At 45.9% G+C, this 19,322-nt stretch overlaps 1 protein-coding gene across 1 annotated transcript; it reads left to right on the forward strand.

Annotated features, from left to right (window-relative positions):
• The first annotated feature begins 816 nt into the window (after positions 1-816).
• On the forward strand, positions 817-4,054 carry LOC109779586 (probable flavin-containing monooxygenase 1). Its single transcript, XM_073497380.1, has 5 exons — positions 817-1,437; positions 1,515-1,755; positions 2,601-2,779; positions 2,951-3,303; positions 3,384-4,054. Exons 1-5 carry the CDS (start codon positions 955-957, stop codon positions 3,721-3,723), a joined length of 1,596 nt encoding a protein of 531 aa, XP_073353481.1. The 5' UTR covers positions 817-954; the 3' UTR covers positions 3,724-4,054.
• Positions 4,055-19,322: the final 15,268 nt, after the last annotated feature.

Below are 19,322 nucleotides of genomic sequence, written 5' to 3' on the forward strand. Positions count from 1 at the left end.
CTCGAAGTGATATGCATGTGTGATTTTATACGGACAATGGGTCCAAATCGTTTTATTTGATATTTTTTGTGTGTACGCATAATGTTTGACACCCCAACTTGAAGTGTCAACATATGTAATTTTATAGGGGTACACACCGTGTCATTTTCGTTCTAGGTGGATGGTAAGATGTTGGCATTGGTGTGCACCTGCATGCTGGAAGTTCGCTGGCGCACGCACCTGCCCAACCCGTGCCAGCTGCCCAATCGCCCTGCGATCTGCAAAGTCGTTGGATCCCGCACGAGGGCACATCAAGTTTAAAAATTTCATTTTTAAACTTGCGATTTTGTCCGTCATAGTTTTTGAAATATAGGTTTTTGTCGGTCGCTTGTACCAAGTTTTAGGGTTGAAATTTAAAACTTAGGATTTTGTTGGCCACTGGTTCGGGAATTTACGATTCTGTCGGTCGCTCGTACCAAGTTCTAAAGGTTGAAACTTAACAAAAATTCCAAAACTCATTAAAACGGATCTCATTTGAAAGACCTGGTCACCAGAAACACAAATATGAAATAAACTTAATTTAGACGTTTGGTTCAAAAGATATGAAAGATTGAATATGAAAAGCCAAGAGAAAAAGAGGATGCGTGCTCTCCAGACCTGCATACCTCCGACCTAGCTGCGGCATTTTTTCTCTCCCTACGTTTCCGTACGTTTTCTAAGAGACACAGTGGAAAACTCACATGCTCGAGAGCCCCCGTGCTAGCATCCCTAACCCTATAAATACACCAGGCCCTGCCCTTGTCGACACCAACACACACAAAGCTCAACAGCGCCTCCAGCTCTAGCTCTCTCGCAGCCTTCCTACCCAGCCTCCTAGCTACGCCTGCAAGAAGCAGCTAGCCAGTGCGCACACATCCCTCGATCACATCGATCACCACACACACAGCCAGTTCCATCCAACACCTCGGGTAGACGATGGCCATGGCGCAAGGACAAGCGGCACGGGCCACGAGGGAGGCCGTTCCTCCGGTGTCCCGTGTGGCCATCATCGGCGGCGGGATCAGCGGCCTGGCCGCGGCGAAGCAGATGGCGGCCTACGACCCCGTGGTGTTCGAGGCAACGCCGTCCGTCGGCGGGGTGTGGAAGCACTGTGTCTACCGCACCACGCGGCTCCAGACGCCGCGCCCGGACTACGAGTTCTCCGACTACTCGTGGAAGAACCGCGACGACCCGTCGTTTCCGACCCACACGGAGATCGTCGACTACCTCGAGGGCTACGCCGACGAGTTCGACCTCTGGCGCTACATCTCGTTTGGGTCCAAGGTGGTGGACATCAAGTTCCTCGGCGGCGCCGAGGCCGGGTTCACCGAGCTGTGGAGCGGCACCGGCAAGGATCCGCTCCGTGGCAAGCCCATGTGGGAGGTCGGCATCGTCACCGGCGACTCCAACACCGTTCAGGTAACTTTGACATGCTTTGCATGCTTGTTTCGAGATAATTTGTATTCAATCGATCTCACGCGCACGGTAATCTGCAGTATTACAAGTTCGAGTTCGTGGTGATGTGCACGGGGAAGTACGGCGACGTGCCGCGGATGCCCGTGTTCCCGCCGGGGAAGGGGCCGGAGGTGTTCAAGGGGACGGTGATGCACTCGCTGGACTACTGCAAGCTGAGCGAGGAGGAGACCGTTGAACTGATGCGAGGCAAGAAGGCTGTGGTGGTTGGGTACAAGAAGAGCGCTATTGATCTAGCCAACGAATGCGCCCAGGCAAACCAAGGTGCGTATATATTGATTGGAAGATTTAACATGGTTTGAACTAAAATTCTCCTAAAATATGGACAAAATTCAACATGGAACTATGCATGAAACTAGCAGAAGGCAGATAAGCTATCGTACTCGTGTAAACGTGTGTATACAAGGAAATTGCAGCAAAAGAATATGCCAAGCAAGTTCACACAGAGCTTATAACAAAACAAAATAAAACAGGATAGTAATATATGTTGTGGAAGCGTCCCATCATTCGATGAAGTGGATGTCTGAATAATACATGCCATATTTGGTGACGTGTGCCTTAGAGATTTCGGAGAGTCGGATACCCTGTTCCAGAAAAGGTCACTCTTGTCTTGACCCATCGCATATCATTGCATCTAGTATTACTTTCTAGAGTAGACAGTTTAGCTATATTACACGTGGATGCCTAGGTAGGTCTCTTGCATTCACAAGTTCAAAGTACACTAGACGCAATCAGTACGCATACCGCCTTGACTTTTCAACCTACCTCCAAGCATGAGCAATTTATATGTGTCACTCAATCATATAGTATGTATCAAAGTATTTCATGTTTGACCAGTAGTACGTAGCAGATTTGCAACAAAAGATTATCTGCCGTTCCAAACGAACCTTCCAAACTAATTGTTCGCATGCATGACTGGTAGTTAGCTTCCTAACAAACTCACTTGAGTATACATTTTAATGGTTCCTTAAAACTTAATACTCCCCCCGATTCATATTAGTCGTCCCTGATTTAGAGAAGCATATGGAAGGGCTGACAATCTGTCGCGGAAACAACCGTTTGATATGGATCGACCCATTAACCGGTCGCGTTTGCTGGTTTGTTTGCAGGCGAGGGAGGGCAGGCGTGCACGATGCTGGTGCGGACCCTGCACTGGGTGGTGCCATCCTACTCCATCTGGGGCTTGCCGTTCTCCATGTTCTACTCCACACGCTTGTCTCAGCTCTTCTACGAGCGGCCCAACCAAGGGTTCTTCCGATCCCTCCTCTGCCGCCTCATGAGCCCACTGGTATGTGTACGTCAGAATTCATGCACGTATACAGAAAATTCGTAGAAGCGTACGTTCGATACTACGTACATCGGGACTCAAGAACATGCACGTGTGCATGCTGGAGACCATGCATGCATGCATATCACAATCTGACAGCAACGTGTTGTGTTTTGAATTCTGGTGGTGCAGCGGGCAGGGGTGTCCAAGTTCATCGAGTCATACCTGTCATGGAAGCTGCCGCTGGGAAGGTACGGTCTGACGCCGGACCACCCCTTCGTCGAGGACTACGCCAGCTGCCAGATGGCCATCCTCCCGGAGGGCTTCTTCGACATGGCGGACCGCGGCCTCGTCCGCTTCAAGAGGGCCTCCGCCGGGTGGTGCTTCTCCGAGAACGGCGTGGTCCTCGACGACGGCACCAAGGTGGAGGCCGACCTCGTCTTCCTCGCCACCGGCTTCGAGGGCAAGGACAAGCTCCGCGAGGTCCTGCCAAAGCCCTTCCGCGACCTCGTCGTCGGCAAGTCTTCCATGATGTCGCTCTACCGGTACGTGTATAGCCTGCGATTATCTTTTGCTGCTGCATATATGCACCGATCGATGCTGACGTGCATTGGTTTTTTGGCAGTGGGACGGTCCACCCGCTGATCCCCAACATGGCGTTCGTCGGGTTCGTGGAGAGCGTGTCCAACCTGCACACGTCGGAGCTGCGGTGCCGGTGGCTGTCGGGGCTGCTGGAGGGGCGGTTCGAGCTGCCGTCCGTGAAGGCCATGATGGGGCACGTCGCCGGCGAGGCCGACGCCATGCGCCGCACCACGCGGTTCTACCGCCGCCACTGCATCTCCACCTACAGCATCCACGACAGCGACGGCATGTGCGCTGACCTGGGCTCCGCTACGCTCCGCAAGGCAAACTGGATCGCCGAGCTTTTCGCCCCATACAATAACAAGGACTACAAGGAACAGTAACTCATACGTACGCATAGCACAGTGCACACATCGTCCTACGTACGCTACATTTACTCGACCACAACAATAACCACGGCCGAGTCTGTACGTACGCCCGGTATAACACATTCTTTTAGTAAGAATATACAAATATACGTGATTCCATTGGTGGCTAATAATATCCATCGCGACCAAGAATATATAGTAGTGGTTAGGGCCTACCATTGCGGGCCTCTTGTGAGCGTTCCAATGCGTTGCCATGTTGGCTATGTACTTTAGGCTGGCTAGTTTTGGTGCCAAATTGGCTCTCCGCATTGGGCTAGCTTATTTATTATTTGTTTTTGCTCGTGTACATGATGGCTTGTGTGCATCTTTGTTGTTGGCACCTTTGAAGAAGGCGCAACGTCGTTGTCTTCAGAAGGGCCATGCCCTCCCTTGCTGCTACCCTCAAGGCTTGCCGTAACGACGCCGTCCTCTCGCGCGGCCGGTTTGCCATGGAGCACCGCGATCACATCGATGTTTGGCTGCGCGCGCTCGCCCCCATCTCAACCCTATGACTGTTTGCCCGGAAAGCCCATACTGGCATTGGTCGCCAACAACTGAGTTGTACCTGCAATAGTTGGCTCTCTCAAGTAATCCGGGCCAAACACTGCTACCACAGCCTTGCAGAATTTGTACATGGAGTCTAGGAAGGTCGACTCACTCATTCGGACATACTCATCAATGAGATCACCGGGCACTCCGTATGCAAGCATCCGAGTAGCTGCAGTATATTTCTGATAAGAAGAGAAGCCAATTGAAAGAACATGCGGTGCCCTCATGTTTAGTTTTGGTAATTGATGACAATCTCTATGGACTAATGGTTGCCTTGAGTTATATTTGAAGGATTTGTCCAGAGGCATTTCTTGAAGTCCATGTGGTGGTTTCTAGGAGTTTATGTGGTGACCAATGTGTTATTAAGGAATTATCCAAAGATTGGTCATGTGAGAGTTGAGCTTATTGCAAGCATGTCTTGAAGAAGAAGATTGTGTGATCATTCATGTTTACCTTCAAGACATCATCCAAATGAAGAGAGTTGGAAAGAGTCAAGGTTGATCAAGACTAAGTCAAGAGTGAATCAAGTTGATCAACACACAAAGCGCACAAGATGTACCGAGGGATCAAGCGATCCCATGGTATGGTAAGCATTGTCAATTACGCTTTGTGTACTAACCCATGGTCTTCGTGAGAGTTCTTTGTGGGGTTAGGTTGCGGTGTGCAAGTTCAAGTGAAGCATCATGAAGAGATCAAATGCTTGAAGCTTTCCGTCCATTGTGGTGACAATGGACTTGTGAAGATGTTGCGGTGTGCAAGTTCAAGTGAAGCATCATGAAGAGATCAAATGCTTGAAGCTTGCCGTCCATTGTGGTGACAATGGACTTGTGAAGATGTGCGGAAGAGTGGCTCACCCATAGTGGAGTATGGGGGAGCAATCAACTAGTCTTCATCGAGCCAACGCAACCAAGAAAGGTGGTCCAACTTGAGGGAGTCAAGATCGTCATCATCTAGCTCAAGTGGACCATGTGCAAGGCAAAGGTTTGCTCTTGATAGGTTTTCTATTTTACCGGTCTCATGATGGTAGTTGGGAGACCGGGTTATAGGATCGATTGCCGTACTATCAAGGGGGGCTCTCGATGAGTAGCTTGATCGTATCGTTCATAGAGAGCTCAAACCATTGCATCCTTGCATCATCTTTATTGGTTATTGTTTGGTTCTTCTCTTTGTGAGTTTTGGAGCTTATGGTCATCTTGATGACAAGCTCGAGTTCATCGAAAACGGAGTTCACTCGCATCTTCTATGATGTTTTCGATGTTGGAGGTTATGCCGGTTCTTCTCGGTTGGAGGTTTCACTCTTCTATTTGTTGGCATACCTCCCCTGCCTCGTCTTCCTCTATCCAACAAGCTTGAGTTTGCTCAATTCGGAGCTCATATGCAGAAGTTATGGCAGTTTTGGTCCCAGTGGTAGTACCGCGGGCCGGAGCGGTAGTACCGCTTGGGTGCTACAAGCGGTAGTACCGCTGGTAGCCCCCAGCCGTAGTACCACTGCGGTCTCGTGCTAGTACCGCCTCGATTCGAGGGGTCTTTTTTCGTGTCGGGTTTTACGGTACTAGCCGCGGCAGTGGGGGCCGTAGTACCGCTCGTATGCGGTAGTACCGCCCTGACCACCGCGGTAGTACCGCTCTGGGCCCAGCGGCAGTACCGCGAGGGGGAGCGGTAGTACCGCTGGCCAAGCGGTAGTACCGCTCTCTGCGCGGCTGGTGTGGGGGGTAACGGTTGGATTGTCCCCCCCACTATATAAGGAGGTCTTCTTCCCCAATGAATCTTATCTCTTGAGCTCGTGTTCTTCCCCCATTGTTGACCTTCTTCGAGCTTGCTAACTCTCAACCCCTCCATGGATTCTTGCTAGTTTTTGAGGGAAAAGAGAGAGGAGATCTAGATCCACATTTCCACCAATCACTTTCTCCTCTATGTGAGGGGAACCCATTGGATCTAGATCTTGGAGTTCTTGGTGTTCTCCTTCTTGTTCTTCCTCTCATTTTCCTCCCTAGCATTAGTTGCTTCGGTGGGATTTGAGAGAGAAGGACTTGGGCACTCCGTGTGCCCTTGCCATTGCATTTGGTGCATCGGTTTGAGTTCTCCACGGTGATACGTGGAAGTTACAAGTTGAGAAGCTTATTACTCTTGGGTGCTTGGTGCCCTTGAGCTTGTTCCTCTTGGGTGCTTGGGCGCCCTAGACGGTTGGTGGTGTTCGGAGCTCAATCATTGTGGTGTAAAGCTTCGGGCAAGCGTCGGGGTCTCCAATTAGGTTGTGGAGATCGCCCCGAGCAATTTGACGGGTACTGGTGACCGCCCCCAAGGGTTGCCAAAGTGTACGGGTTCGGTGACCGCCCCCAAGGGTTGCCATTTGTACGGGTTCGGTGACCGCCCTCAAGGGTCGCTTAGTGGAATCACGGCATCTTGCATTGTGCGAGGGCGTGAGGAGATTACGGTGGCCCTAGTGGCTTCTTGGGGAGCATTGTGCCTCCATACCGCTCCAAACGGAGATTAGCATCCGCAAGGGTGTGAACTTCGGGATACATCGTCGTCTTCGCATGCCTCGGTTATCTCTTACCCGAACCCTTTACTTATGCACTTTACTTTGTGATAGCCATATTGTTTCTTGTCATATATCTTGCTATCACTTAGTTGTTTATCTTGCTTAGCATAAGTTGTTGGTGCACATAGGTGAGCCTAGTTGTTGTAGGTTTTGTGCTTGTCAAATTAACCACTAGGTTTATTCCGCATTTGTTCAAGCCTTAACCGTAATTATTTTAAAGCGCCTATTCACCCCCCCTCTAGGTGACATCCACGATCTTTCACCAATCTTTCCCACGCCATCACCCCCTCCCGGATACGGTTGAACACATGTCTAGCCATCCGGAAGCGGCGCCGGAATAGGTTGTGCTTGAAGAGCTGGTCAGCGAACTCGAAGTACTCCTGACAGCGTAGGCAATGGCCTCTCTCTCTCTCTCTCTCTCTCTCTCTCTCTCTCTCTCTATCTGTTGCGATTCAAAGCCGAAGTATGCCCGGGGATCGAGCCACTAAACATCAGCCGCTTCCTACTAATGTGGTCATGGACAACGAAAGCAGCAGCCACAATTTCCTCATCATCGGACGAAGAATCATCCGAATCGCAAATGAAATTATGGAAAAAGTACTCGTCGCCGGAGTTCATTTGTACCTTGCAGGAAAATCACCGAACACTTGCGGGCATAGTGGAAGAAGCCGACCGGTGGAGACCTCGCACCTTTCCGACACCAGGTAGCAGGGTTGTCGGCGTGGAGGTGAACGTGGTGATGTTCGGCGAGCGAGGTATGCTACCTCTTGAGCACTGCGTTGGTTTCCCTTGAAGAGGAAAGGGGTGACGCAGTAAAGTAGCGTTAGTATTTCCCTCAGTTTTTGAGAACCAATGTATCAATCCAGTAGGAGACCACGCTCAAGTCCCGCGCACCTACACAAACAAATAAGAACCTCGCAACCAACGCGATAAAGGGGTTGTCAATCCCTTCACGGTCACTTACGAGAGTGAGATCTGATAGTAAGATAATACTTTTGGTATTTTTATGATAAAAAGATGCACAGTAAAATAAAAGGCAATAGAAATAACTAAGTGTTGGAAGATTAATATTATGGAAAATAGACCCGGGGGCCATAGGTTTCACTAGTGACTTCTCTCAAGAGCATAAGTATTACGGTGGGTCAACAAATTACTGTCGAGCAATTGATAGAATTGAGGATAGTTATGAGAATATCTAGGTATGATCATGTATATAGGCATCACGTCCGTGACAAGTAGACCGACTCCTGCCTACATCTACTACTATTACTCCACACATCGACCGCTATCCAGCATGCATCTAGAGTATTAAGTTCATAAGAACAGAGTAATGCTTTAAGCAAGAGGACATGATGTAGAGGGATAAACTCATACAATATGATATAAACCCCATCTTGTTATCCTCGATGGCAACAATACAATACGTGCCTTGCTGCCCCTGTTGTCACTGGGAAAGGACACCGCAAGATTGAACCCAAAGCTAAGCACTTCTCCCATTGCAAGAAAGATCAATCTAGTAAGCCAAACCAAACTGATAATTCGAAGAGACTTGCAAAGATAACCAATCATACATAAAAGAATTCAGAAAAGATTCAAATATTGTTCATAGATAATCTTGATCATAAACCCACAATTCATCGGTCCCGACAAACACACCGCAAAAGAAGATTACATCGAATAGATCTCCAAGAGAATCGAGGAGAACTTTGTATTGAGATCCAAAGAGAGATAAGAAGCCATCTAGCTAATAACTATGGACCCGAAGGTCTGAGGTAAACTACTCACACATTATCGGAGAGGCTATGGTGTTGATGTAGAAGTCCTCCGTGATCAATGCCCCCTCCGGCAGGATGCCGGAAAAGGCCCCAAGATGGGATCTCACGGGTACAGAAGGTTGCGGCGGTGGAATTATAGGTTTTTGTGGATGCCCCTGATGGTTTGGGGGTACGGAGATATATATAGGAGGAAGAAGTATGTCCGTGGAGCAACGTGGGCCCCACGAGGGTCGAGGGCGCGCCTGGGGGGGTAGGCGCGCCCCCTACCTCGTGCTCTCCTCGTTGATTACTTTATGTAGACTCCAAGTCCTATGGATCACGTTTGTTCCAAAAATCACGTCCCGAAGGTTTCATTTCGTTTGGACTCTGTTTGATATTCTTTTTCTGCGAAACTCTGAAATAGGCAAAAAAACAGCAATTTGGACTGGGCTTCCGGTTAATAGGTTAGTCCCAAAAATAATATAAAAGTGTATAAATAAGCCCATTAAACATTCAAAACAGAATATATAATAGCATGGAACAATCAAAAATTATAGATACGTTGGAGACGTATCAAGCATCCCCAAGCTTAATTCCTGCTCGTCCTCGAGTAGGTAAATGATAAAAACAGAATTTTTGATGTGGAATGCTTCTTAGCATAATTCTCAATGTAAATCTTTTTATTGTGGCATGAATATCTAGGTTCAAAAGATTCAAGATAAAAGTTTAGTTGACATAAAAACAATAATACTTCGAACATGCTAACCAAGCAATTATGTCTTATCAAAATAACATAGCCAAAGAAATCTTATCCCTATAAAATCATATAGTTAGGCTATGTTTGAATATTGTCACACAAACGTTCTCATCATGCATAACCCCGATGACAAGCCGAGCAATTGGTTCATACTTTTAACGCGCTTCAGTCTTTTCAACTCTTACGCAATACATGAGCGCAAGCCATGGATATAGCACTATGGGTGGAGTAAAGTATAATGATGAGGGTTATGAGAGAAGGCAAAAAAAGGTAGAAAGTCTCACATTGACGCGGCTAATCAATAGGCTATGGAGATGCCCATCAATTGATGTCAATGAGAGGAGTAGGGATTGCCATGCAACGGATGCACTAGAACTATAAATATATGAAAGCTGAACAAAAGAAACTAAGTGGGTGTGCATCCAACTTGCTTGCTCACGAAGACCTAGGGCATTTTGAGGAAGCCCGTCATTGGAATACACAAGCCAAGTTCTATAACGAAAAATTCCCACTAGTATATGAAAGTGACAACATAGGAGACTCTCTATCATGAAAACCATGGTGCTACTTTGAAGCACAAGTGTGGAAAAGGATAGTAACATTGTCCCTTCTCTCTTTTTATCCCTTCTCTCTTTTTCTCTCATATTTTTTATTGGGCCTTCTCTTTTTTTTTTTTCTTTGGCCTTTTTTTATTTAGTCCGGAATCTCATCCCGACTTGTGGGGGAATCATAGTCTCCATCATCCTTTCCTCACATGGGACAATGCTCTAATAATGATGATCATCACACCTTTATTACTTGCAATTCAACCATTACAACTCAATACTTAGAACAAGATATGACTCTATGTGAATGCCTCCGGCGGTGTACCGGGATATGCGATGAACCAAGAGTGACATGTATGAAGAAAATTATGAATAGTGGCTTTCCCAAAAAATACGATGTCAACTACATGATCATGTAAAGCAATATGACAATGATGAAACGTGTCATGATAAACGGAATGGTGGAAAGTTGCATGGCAATATATCTTGGAATGGCTATGGAAATGCCATAATAGGTAGGTATGGTGGCTGTTTTGAGGAAGATATAAGGAGGCTTATGTGTGATAGAGCGTATCATATCACGGGGTTTGGATGCACCGGCGAAGTTTGGACCAACTCTCAATGTGAGAAAGGGCAATGCGCGGTACCGTAGAGGCTAGAAAATTGTGGAAGGTTGAGAGTGCGTATAATCCATGGACTCACATTAGTCATAAAGAAATCATACACTTATTGCAAAAGTTTATTAGCCCTCGAAGCAAAGTACTACTACGCATGCCCCTAGAGGGATAGATTGGTAGGAAAAGACCATCGCTCGTCCCCGACCGCCACTCATAAGGAAAGCAATAAAAGAACACCTATGTGTCAAAATTGTTACACAACTTTTACCATACGTGCATGCTACGGGACTTGCCAACTTTAACACAAGTATTTCTCAATTTCACAATTACTCAACTAGCACACTCTAATATTACCACCTTTATATCTCAAAGCACTTATCAAGTATCTAACTTCTCATGATATTTAATGAACTCAACATGGAAGATTAATTTCACGGTTAAAGCAAATTACCATGTTGTTTAAGACTCTCAAAATAATATAAGCAAAGCATGAGAGTTTAGTAATTTCTATAAAATATGACCACCGCCGTGCTCTAAAAGATATAAGTGAAACACTAGAGCAAAAACTATATAACTCAAAAGATATAAGTGAAGCACATAGAGTATTCTAACAATTTCCAAATCATGTGTGTCTCTCTCAAAAGGTGTGTACAGAAAGGATGATTGCGGGAAACTAAGAAATAAAGACTCAAATCATACAAGACGCTCCAAGCAAAACACATATCATGTGGTGAATAAAAATATAGCTCCAAGTAAATTTATCGATGGATGAGGACGAAAGAGGGGATGCCTTCCGGGGCATCCCCAAGCTTTGGCTTTTTGGTGTCCTTAGATTATCTTGGGATGCCATGGGAATCCCCAAGCTTAGGATCTTGCCACTCCTTGTTCCATCTCCATCAAATATTTACCCAAAACTTGAAAACTTCACAACACAAAACTTAACAGAAAATCTCATGAGCTCCGTTAGCGAAAGAAAACAAAACACCACTTCAAGGTACTGTATTGAACTCATTCTTTATTTATATTGGTGTTAAACCTACTGTATTACAACTTCTCTATGGTTTATAAACTATTTTACTAGCCATAGATTCAACAAAATAAGCAAACAACACACAAAAACAGAATCTGTCAAAAACAGAACAGTCTGTAGTAATCTGTAACTAACGCAAACTTCTGGAACTCAGAAAAATCCACCAAAATAGGACGACCTATATAATTTGTTTATTGATCTACTGCAATTGGAATCAGTATTTTATCACGTTCTGGTGATTTTTAACAATTGTTTTCGTGAACATAAAGTTTCTGGAATTTTCAACAAGATCAAATAACTATCATCCAAGAAGATCCTATAGGTCTAACTTGGCACAAGCACTAATTAAAGCATAAAAACAAATCTAACCAGAGGCTAGATCAAAGATTTATTCCTAAACAGAAGCAAAAAGCAAAAAAATAAAAATAAAGTTGGGTTGCCTCCCAACAAGCGCTATCGTTTAAAGCCCCTAGCTAGGCATAAAAACACGGATAGATCTAGGTATTGCCATCTTTGGTTTTAGGGAAGGAAAGAGCAAACTTGTTATCTATGGAATTAATCTTTCTATTTTGATAGAGCACGTGGCTATTAATGGTAGAAGAAAGATTAAGCACATTACGGAAATTTGCATCTAAGCTAGCATTTATCTCTTTGATAGATTCGTTTTGGTAGGAGAGCAAAAGAGATGTAGGTTCAACTTTCTCATTCATGGGGTGCCCAAATATGGTCTTCATCTTTTCATAAGTATCTATGGCATCCCCTTCAAGAAAACCTTCTTCAAATATAGAATCTAAGACATGCTTAAACGAAGACGGTAAGGCAACATAAAAACTCTTTAAGTAAATTTCAATTTGGTATTGGGGCACATAGTTAGCCCGGATCCTTAACAGTCTATCCCAAGCATATTTCAAAGATTCATCGATTAAATAACGAAAAATTCCGGAATCATCTTCATCAAAATTATTAAGACTCTCATTGATAACTCCGGCAGGTTTTTTCATAGCATCATTATTTATGAGTATAGATAGAATAGAAGGATCGTCCAAAGTACTAAAACTCGGGAGAGAAACCCCAACCCTTTTTGATTCCGACATGGTGAAAGGAAAGCGAGCGGAAAAGAGAGGGCGAATAAAACGGCAAGGGTGAAGTGGGGGGGGGGGGGGGGACGAGCGGCAAATGGCAAATAATGTAATGCGAGGGATAAGGGTTTGTGATGGGTACTTGGTATGTTGACTTTTGCGTAGACTCCCCGGCAACGGCGCCAAAAATCCTTCTTGGTACCTCTTGAGCACTGCGTTGGTTTTCCCTTGAAGAGGAAAGGGTGATGCAGTAAAGTAGCGTAACTATTTCCCTCAGTTTTTGAGAACCTATGTATCAATCCAGTAGGAGACCACGCTCAAGTCCCGCGCACCTACACAAACAAATAAGAACCTCGCAACCAACGAGATAAAGGGGTTGTCAATCCCTTCACGGTCACTTACGAGAGTGAGATCTGATAGATATGATAAGATAATATTTTTGGTATTTTTATGATAAAAAGATGCAAAGTAAAATAAACGGCAATAGAAATAACTAAGTGTTGGAAGATTAATATTATGGAGAATAGATCCGGGGCCATAGGTTTCACTAGTGGCTTCTCTCAAGAGCATAAGTATTACGGTGGGTGAACAAATTACTGTCGAGCAATTGATAGAATTGAGCATAGTTATGAGAATATCTAGGTATGATCATGCATATAGTCATCACGTCCGTGACAAGTAGACCGACTCCTGCCTGCATCTACTACTATTACTCCACACACCGACCGCTATCCAGCATGCATCTAGAGTACTAAGTTCATAAGAATAGAGTAATGCTTTAAGCAAGATGACATGATGTAGAGGGATAAACTCATGCAATATGATATAAACCCCGTCTTGTTATCCTCGATGGAAACAATACAATATATGCCTTGCTGCCCCTGCTGTCACTGGGAAAGGACACCGCAAGATTGAATCCAAAGCTAAGCACTTCTCCCGTTGCAAGAAAGATCAATCTAGTAGGCCAAACCAAACTGATAATTCGAAGAGACTTGCAAAGATAACCAATCATACATAAAAGAATTCAGAGAAGATTCAAATATTGTTCATAGATAATCTTGATCATAAACCCACAATTCATCGGTCCCGACAAACACACCGCAAAAGAAGATTACATCGAATAGATGTCCAAGAGAATCGAGGAGAACTTTGTATTGAGATCCAAAGAGAGAGAAGAAGCCATCTAGCTAATAACTATGGACCCAAAGGTCTGAGGTAAACTACTCACACATCATTGGAGAGGCTACGGTGTTGATGTAGAAGCCCTCCGTGATCAATGCCCCCTCCGGCAGGACGCCGGAAAAGGCACCAAGATGGGATCTCACGGGTACAGAAGGTTGCGGCGGTGGAATTAGGTTTTTGTGGATGCCCCTGATGGTTTGGGGGTACGGAGATATATATAGGAGGAAGAAGTACGTCGGTGGAGCAACGTGGGCCCCACGAGGGTGGAGGGCGCGCCTGGGGGGTAGGCGTGCCCCCTACCTCGTGCTCTCCTCGTTGATTACTTTACATAGACTCCAAGTCCTCTGGATCACGTTTGATCCAAAAATCACGTCCCGGAAGGTTTCATTCTGTTTGGACTCCGTTTGATATTCTTTTTCTGCGAAACTCTGAAATAGGCAAAAAATAGCAATTTGGGCTGGGCCTCCGGTTAATAGGTTAGTCCCAAAAATAATATAGAAGTGTATAAATAAGCCCATTAAACATCCAAAACAGAATATATAATAGCATGGAACAATAAAAAATTATAGATACGTTGGAGACGTATCAAGGTACATGCACAAGGTAGTGCTGCCGGTGGCATAGGCGAGGGGGTGGTGTCGACGTTGGAGTGTTGCGACAGCAGCGAAAATAGTCCCCCAATGCCAGAGTATGGAACATTCAAGTGGTGGCGTGCTGCTGTGTGTGTGTGGGGGGGGGTATCTGGGTGCGGCTGGCCGGCCTGGGCACTAAAACTGGGCGGCGGCGGCGAGAGGAGGGGCGGCTGAGTGTGGTGGCAGTCGATGGGAGAAAGGGGGAAATGACAAATGTCCCACCAATCGTCCGGCCAGGGGAAAGACAAGGGTGGGCCCAAATTTGGATCTGAAATGGATCACGCGCGGCCAAAAAGCGGACGCTGGTCCGTTTGCGTCGGCGTGTTGGACTGACTTTTGTGTCAGTTTTGACCCAATTGGACATGCACATACAGTTTGGGTCGGCGCGTGATACATCTCCAATGTATCTATAATTTTTGATTGTTCCATGCTATATTATCTTCTGTTTTGGACATTATTGGGCTTTATTATACACTTTTATATTGTTTTTGGGACTAACCTATTAACTGGAGGCCCAACCCAGAATTGCTGTTTTTTGCCTATTTCAGAGTTTCGCAGAAAAAGAATATCAAACGGAGTCCAAACGGAACGAAACCTTCGGGAACGTGATTTTTGGAACGAACGTGATCTAGAGGACTTGGACCCTACGTCAAGACATCAAACAGGAGGCCACGAGGTAGGGGCGCGCCTACCCCCCAGGCGCGCCCTCCACCCTCGTGGGCCCCCTGTTGCTCCACCGACGTACTTCTTCCTCCTATATATACCTACGTACCCCCAAACTACCAGATACGGAGCCAAAAACCTAATTCCACCGCCGCAACCTTCTGTACCCGTGAGATCCCATCTTGGGGCCTGTTCCGGAGCTCCGCCGGAGGGGGCATCGATCACGGAGGGCTTCTACATCAACACCATAGCCTCTCCGATGAAGTGTGAGTAGTTTACCTCAGACCTTCGGGTCCATAGTTATTAGCTAGATGGCTTCTTCTCTCTTTTTGGATCTCAATACAATGTTCTCCCCCTCTCTTGTGGAGATCTATTCGATGTAATCTTCTTTTGCGGTGTGTTTGTTGAGACCGATGAATTGTGGGTTTATGATCAAGTTTATCTATGAACAATATTTGAATCTTCTCTGAATTCTTTTATGTATGATTGGTTATCTTTGCAAGTCTCTTCGAATTATCAGTTTGGTTTGCCTACTAGATTGATCTTTCTTGCAATGGGAGAAGTGCTTAGCTTTGGGTTCAATCTTGCGGTGTCCTTTCCCAGTGACAGTAGGGGCAGCAAGGCACGTATTGTATTGTTTCCATCGAGGATAACAAGATGTGGTTTATATCATATTGCATGAGTTTATCCCTCTACATCATGTTATCTTGCTTAAAGCGTTACTCTGTTCTTATGAACTTAAAACTCTAGATGCATGCTGGATAGCGGTCGATGTGTGGAGTAATAGTAGTAGATGGAGGTAGGAGTCGGTCTACTTGTCTCGGACGTGATGCCTATATACATGATCATACCTAGATATTCTCATAACTATGCTCAATTCTGTCAATTGCTCAACAGTAATTTTTTCACCCACCATAAAATACTTGTGCTCTTTAGAGAAGCCACTAGTGAAACCTATGGCCCCCGGGTCTATTTTCCATCATATTAATCTCCCGTCAACAAGTTATTTCTAGCGTCGTTTTTATTTTACCTTCTTTACTTTGCATCTTTATCATAAAAAATACCAAAAATATTATCTTATCATATATATCAGATCTCACTCTCGTAAGTGACCGTGTAGGGATTGACAACACCTTATCGCATTGGTTGCGAGGATTTATTTGTTTGTGTAGGTGCGAGGGACTCGTGCGTGGCCTCCTACTGGATTGATACCTTGGTTCTCAAAAACTGAGGGAAATACTTACGCTACTTTGCTGCATCACTCTTTCCTCTTCAAGGGAAAACCAACGCAGTGCTCAAGAGGTAGCAGCGCGTTGGAGTTGCTCTTAGCACCGCACAAGCCCAGGACTGTGTGTGTGTTGTGCATGTCAACATCGACAGCAGCAGTGCAGGCATTTAGTTGCCATGCTGCTTGTCTCAGCAGCACGCCCGGGTCCGTGGGATGGCACAAACATGTCCGTCCATGACTAGCTATCTGCCCCTTTCCTTCTCTTTTCGTTAGTGTTGAAACAGAAGTAGAGAAGGAAAGATTGCAGCAGGTTGAGAGTGGCTAGAATCACTCGTCTCCTCCGTTTTTCATGTGTGTGTGACTTGAGGGCTGACAGTGACCAACACCGTGGCGGCTGACCATGGATCACGACATGACAATCCTCTCGGCGGCCATAACTAACCAGTAGACGAGGGCTCCTCGTACCAGTATGGCACCGACGTGCGGTGCTACATGGAGTCCGAAACCCACCACATCTCGCTTGCCATGGCCAAAAAGATTCCCACTAACCCTTGTGGCATGGTGTTAGGAGAAAGATGTAGGGGTACAACAACGGTGGTGGCGGTGGGAGCACGCTGTGGCGCCGCGCTGTACTCCTTAGTGTGGTTAGTTAGCTTAATAGTGTAAGGTGGGCTCCCAATGGCTTAACTGGGATAGCCCAACAAATTTTATTTTTCGTCCAATGGGATACCACTAGATAGGGCCAGTTCTTTTTGAGCTATATGGTGGAAGTAAACTCTTGTGAAAATGAATTCTAGATAAGCTCCTGTGGAAATAAGCTCCGGATAATAAGCTAGCCAGTTCTTTTTAGTGCCTGTTTTTTCAGCTTATCTGTGGTATGGTCAGTGAAAACTATATAATTCCCTTGGACTATATTATTGTCCTAATTAAATGATATCGTATTATTTTTAAGTGAGAAGCTACCCATCGGCCATGCAGCTTTGTTGGAGAGAGTCGCGGCAAGGAGCAGCACAGAAGGGGACCGGCGCCGGTGGCTTGCTATGGAGGAACCCTAGCTCTTGCTATCGCGGGAGCGAAAAAGGAATGAGTGCTGCGAGCGGGCAGCGGGGGGTTCGCATGTTTGTTTTCAGCGTGGGGGTCAGGTGTGACCGCGGGCCTCGCAACGGCATTCCTGATGTAATATGATCAAACAATAGTGCCATTTCGCTATACCCCTTCAGGTTTAAGTGAGAATCTCCGGGAAGCACCCTTCCCCCAGCTTTTTCTCATTGTGAAGGGAAAGGGTGGTGGAAATAAGTTAAGCCATGAGCCCAAAATGAGTTCTTTTCACTACTAGGGAAAAGGCTAGCAGCAGCGTGGGTTCTAGGTATATCAGTAGCGCGGGGACCGGCGCTACTAATAAGGCGCTATAGCTAACCCGTAGCAGTAGCACGTGCACAACCGCGCTACTGCTATACAAGTGTAGCAGCGGCGCGCTTCGTGGAAGCTCGCTACTGCTAATAGCTCTAGCGCGCTTTGCCTGGACGCGCTACTGCTACTGTGGCGCTGCTGCTAACTTTTCTCCACTCGCTACTGCTAATTTTAGTAGTTTTTTTTCTGCATATTTGTTTTGTATTTGAACAGGCTTTATACAAGAATCTTTAGCAGATACAAATGTCATCATGATACACATACAAATGGCTGCTAGACCACAAATGTAATCATAACATATACATACAAATAGTCTCATCATAATCATCATCCAACACAAAGTGGTATCTCGTCATCATCTCGAAAATAGCGATACATGCAAGTCTCGAATACTTGCAACTACAACGTCATCCATCTAAAAAATGGTATACGCGAGAAGAGCTATCACTATGAGTGAGAGCGGAACTATGCAGTACATGAGGCGGCGGTTACGAGTCCTCTCTCGCGCTAGCGTGAACCTCAAGTAACTAGCTTCTCCTTCTTGTCTGCTTTTGAAGCCTTTATGGCTGGCGCCCAAGACCCCATTCACTTGCGCCTGACACTCAGGCCACTTGTTGTACACCCCCGGAACCTTCCCTTTGTACACGACATAGCACCGCCATCTCGCCATCAAGAAACTAGGTACCTGTTAGAGATGCATCTTCATCAAGAGGATGTACAATCATATGCAACAAAATATATTAGAGCAACACGAAAAAGAAAGGGTTAATTTGCAACTAGATGCAACATATAGTACGCAAACTAATTAACTAGAGGTACGCAGGTCATCGTACCCAAACAAACAAAGTAGCGTTACGCAAGTTTGGCAGGGACCATGGACATCACAAAGTTTCATCGCTATAGAAAGTATACAAGTTCAACCGACACATATCATCATCATCGGCATCGTAAATCACTAGAAGTTCCATCCTTCCATATCATCAAGGATGGACCCTAGCTTCTTGAACGGCGTGAGGTCTTGACGTTGCATGCCTATGCAAGTTCGGACGTCAGCTCGCGATATAGGGCCGTGGTGGAACATCCCCTTCTCATCAACGACTTCTTTCATGATGATCGTCGCAATGTCCCTTTGGATGCGAAAGAAGTCATCTCTAAGTTTATAATCCGCTTCTCCATGAGATTCTAGCCACTTGTGGATATGATCATCATTTCTGCTTGTCATGCGAAGCTTTTGGTGATCCGTGCTGAACGCAATCATGAGATGGAGGATGTAGAATCCATCCTTCTTGCTTGGTTTTGGGACATGGATGCAGCAGAAGTTAGTTTTATGCGCGAAACCCATCTTCTTGTTCCTTTGTTTCCTGATCTGCATGTGGCCACCTCTAATGCTGAAGCCTTGGAGAGCATCATCTAGAATATTCATTATGTCGTTGTAGTCCTTCTTCTCGTAGTCTCTGGAAGGGTCGAAATACACGGCATGGGAGACTCGCGGGTAAAGAACGATAAGGACGGCGCGCCCGTTGCTGCGGGGAAAAGACACCTCAATTATTCTCCAATGAGCGAGAAGGAATGATTGAAATGTACGAA

Source organism: Aegilops tauschii, chromosome 4 (assembly GCF_002575655.3).
Source record: "Aegilops tauschii subsp. strangulata cultivar AL8/78 chromosome 4, Aet v6.0, whole genome shotgun sequence".
Classification (NCBI taxonomy): Eukaryota; Viridiplantae; Streptophyta; class Magnoliopsida; order Poales; family Poaceae; genus Aegilops; species Aegilops tauschii.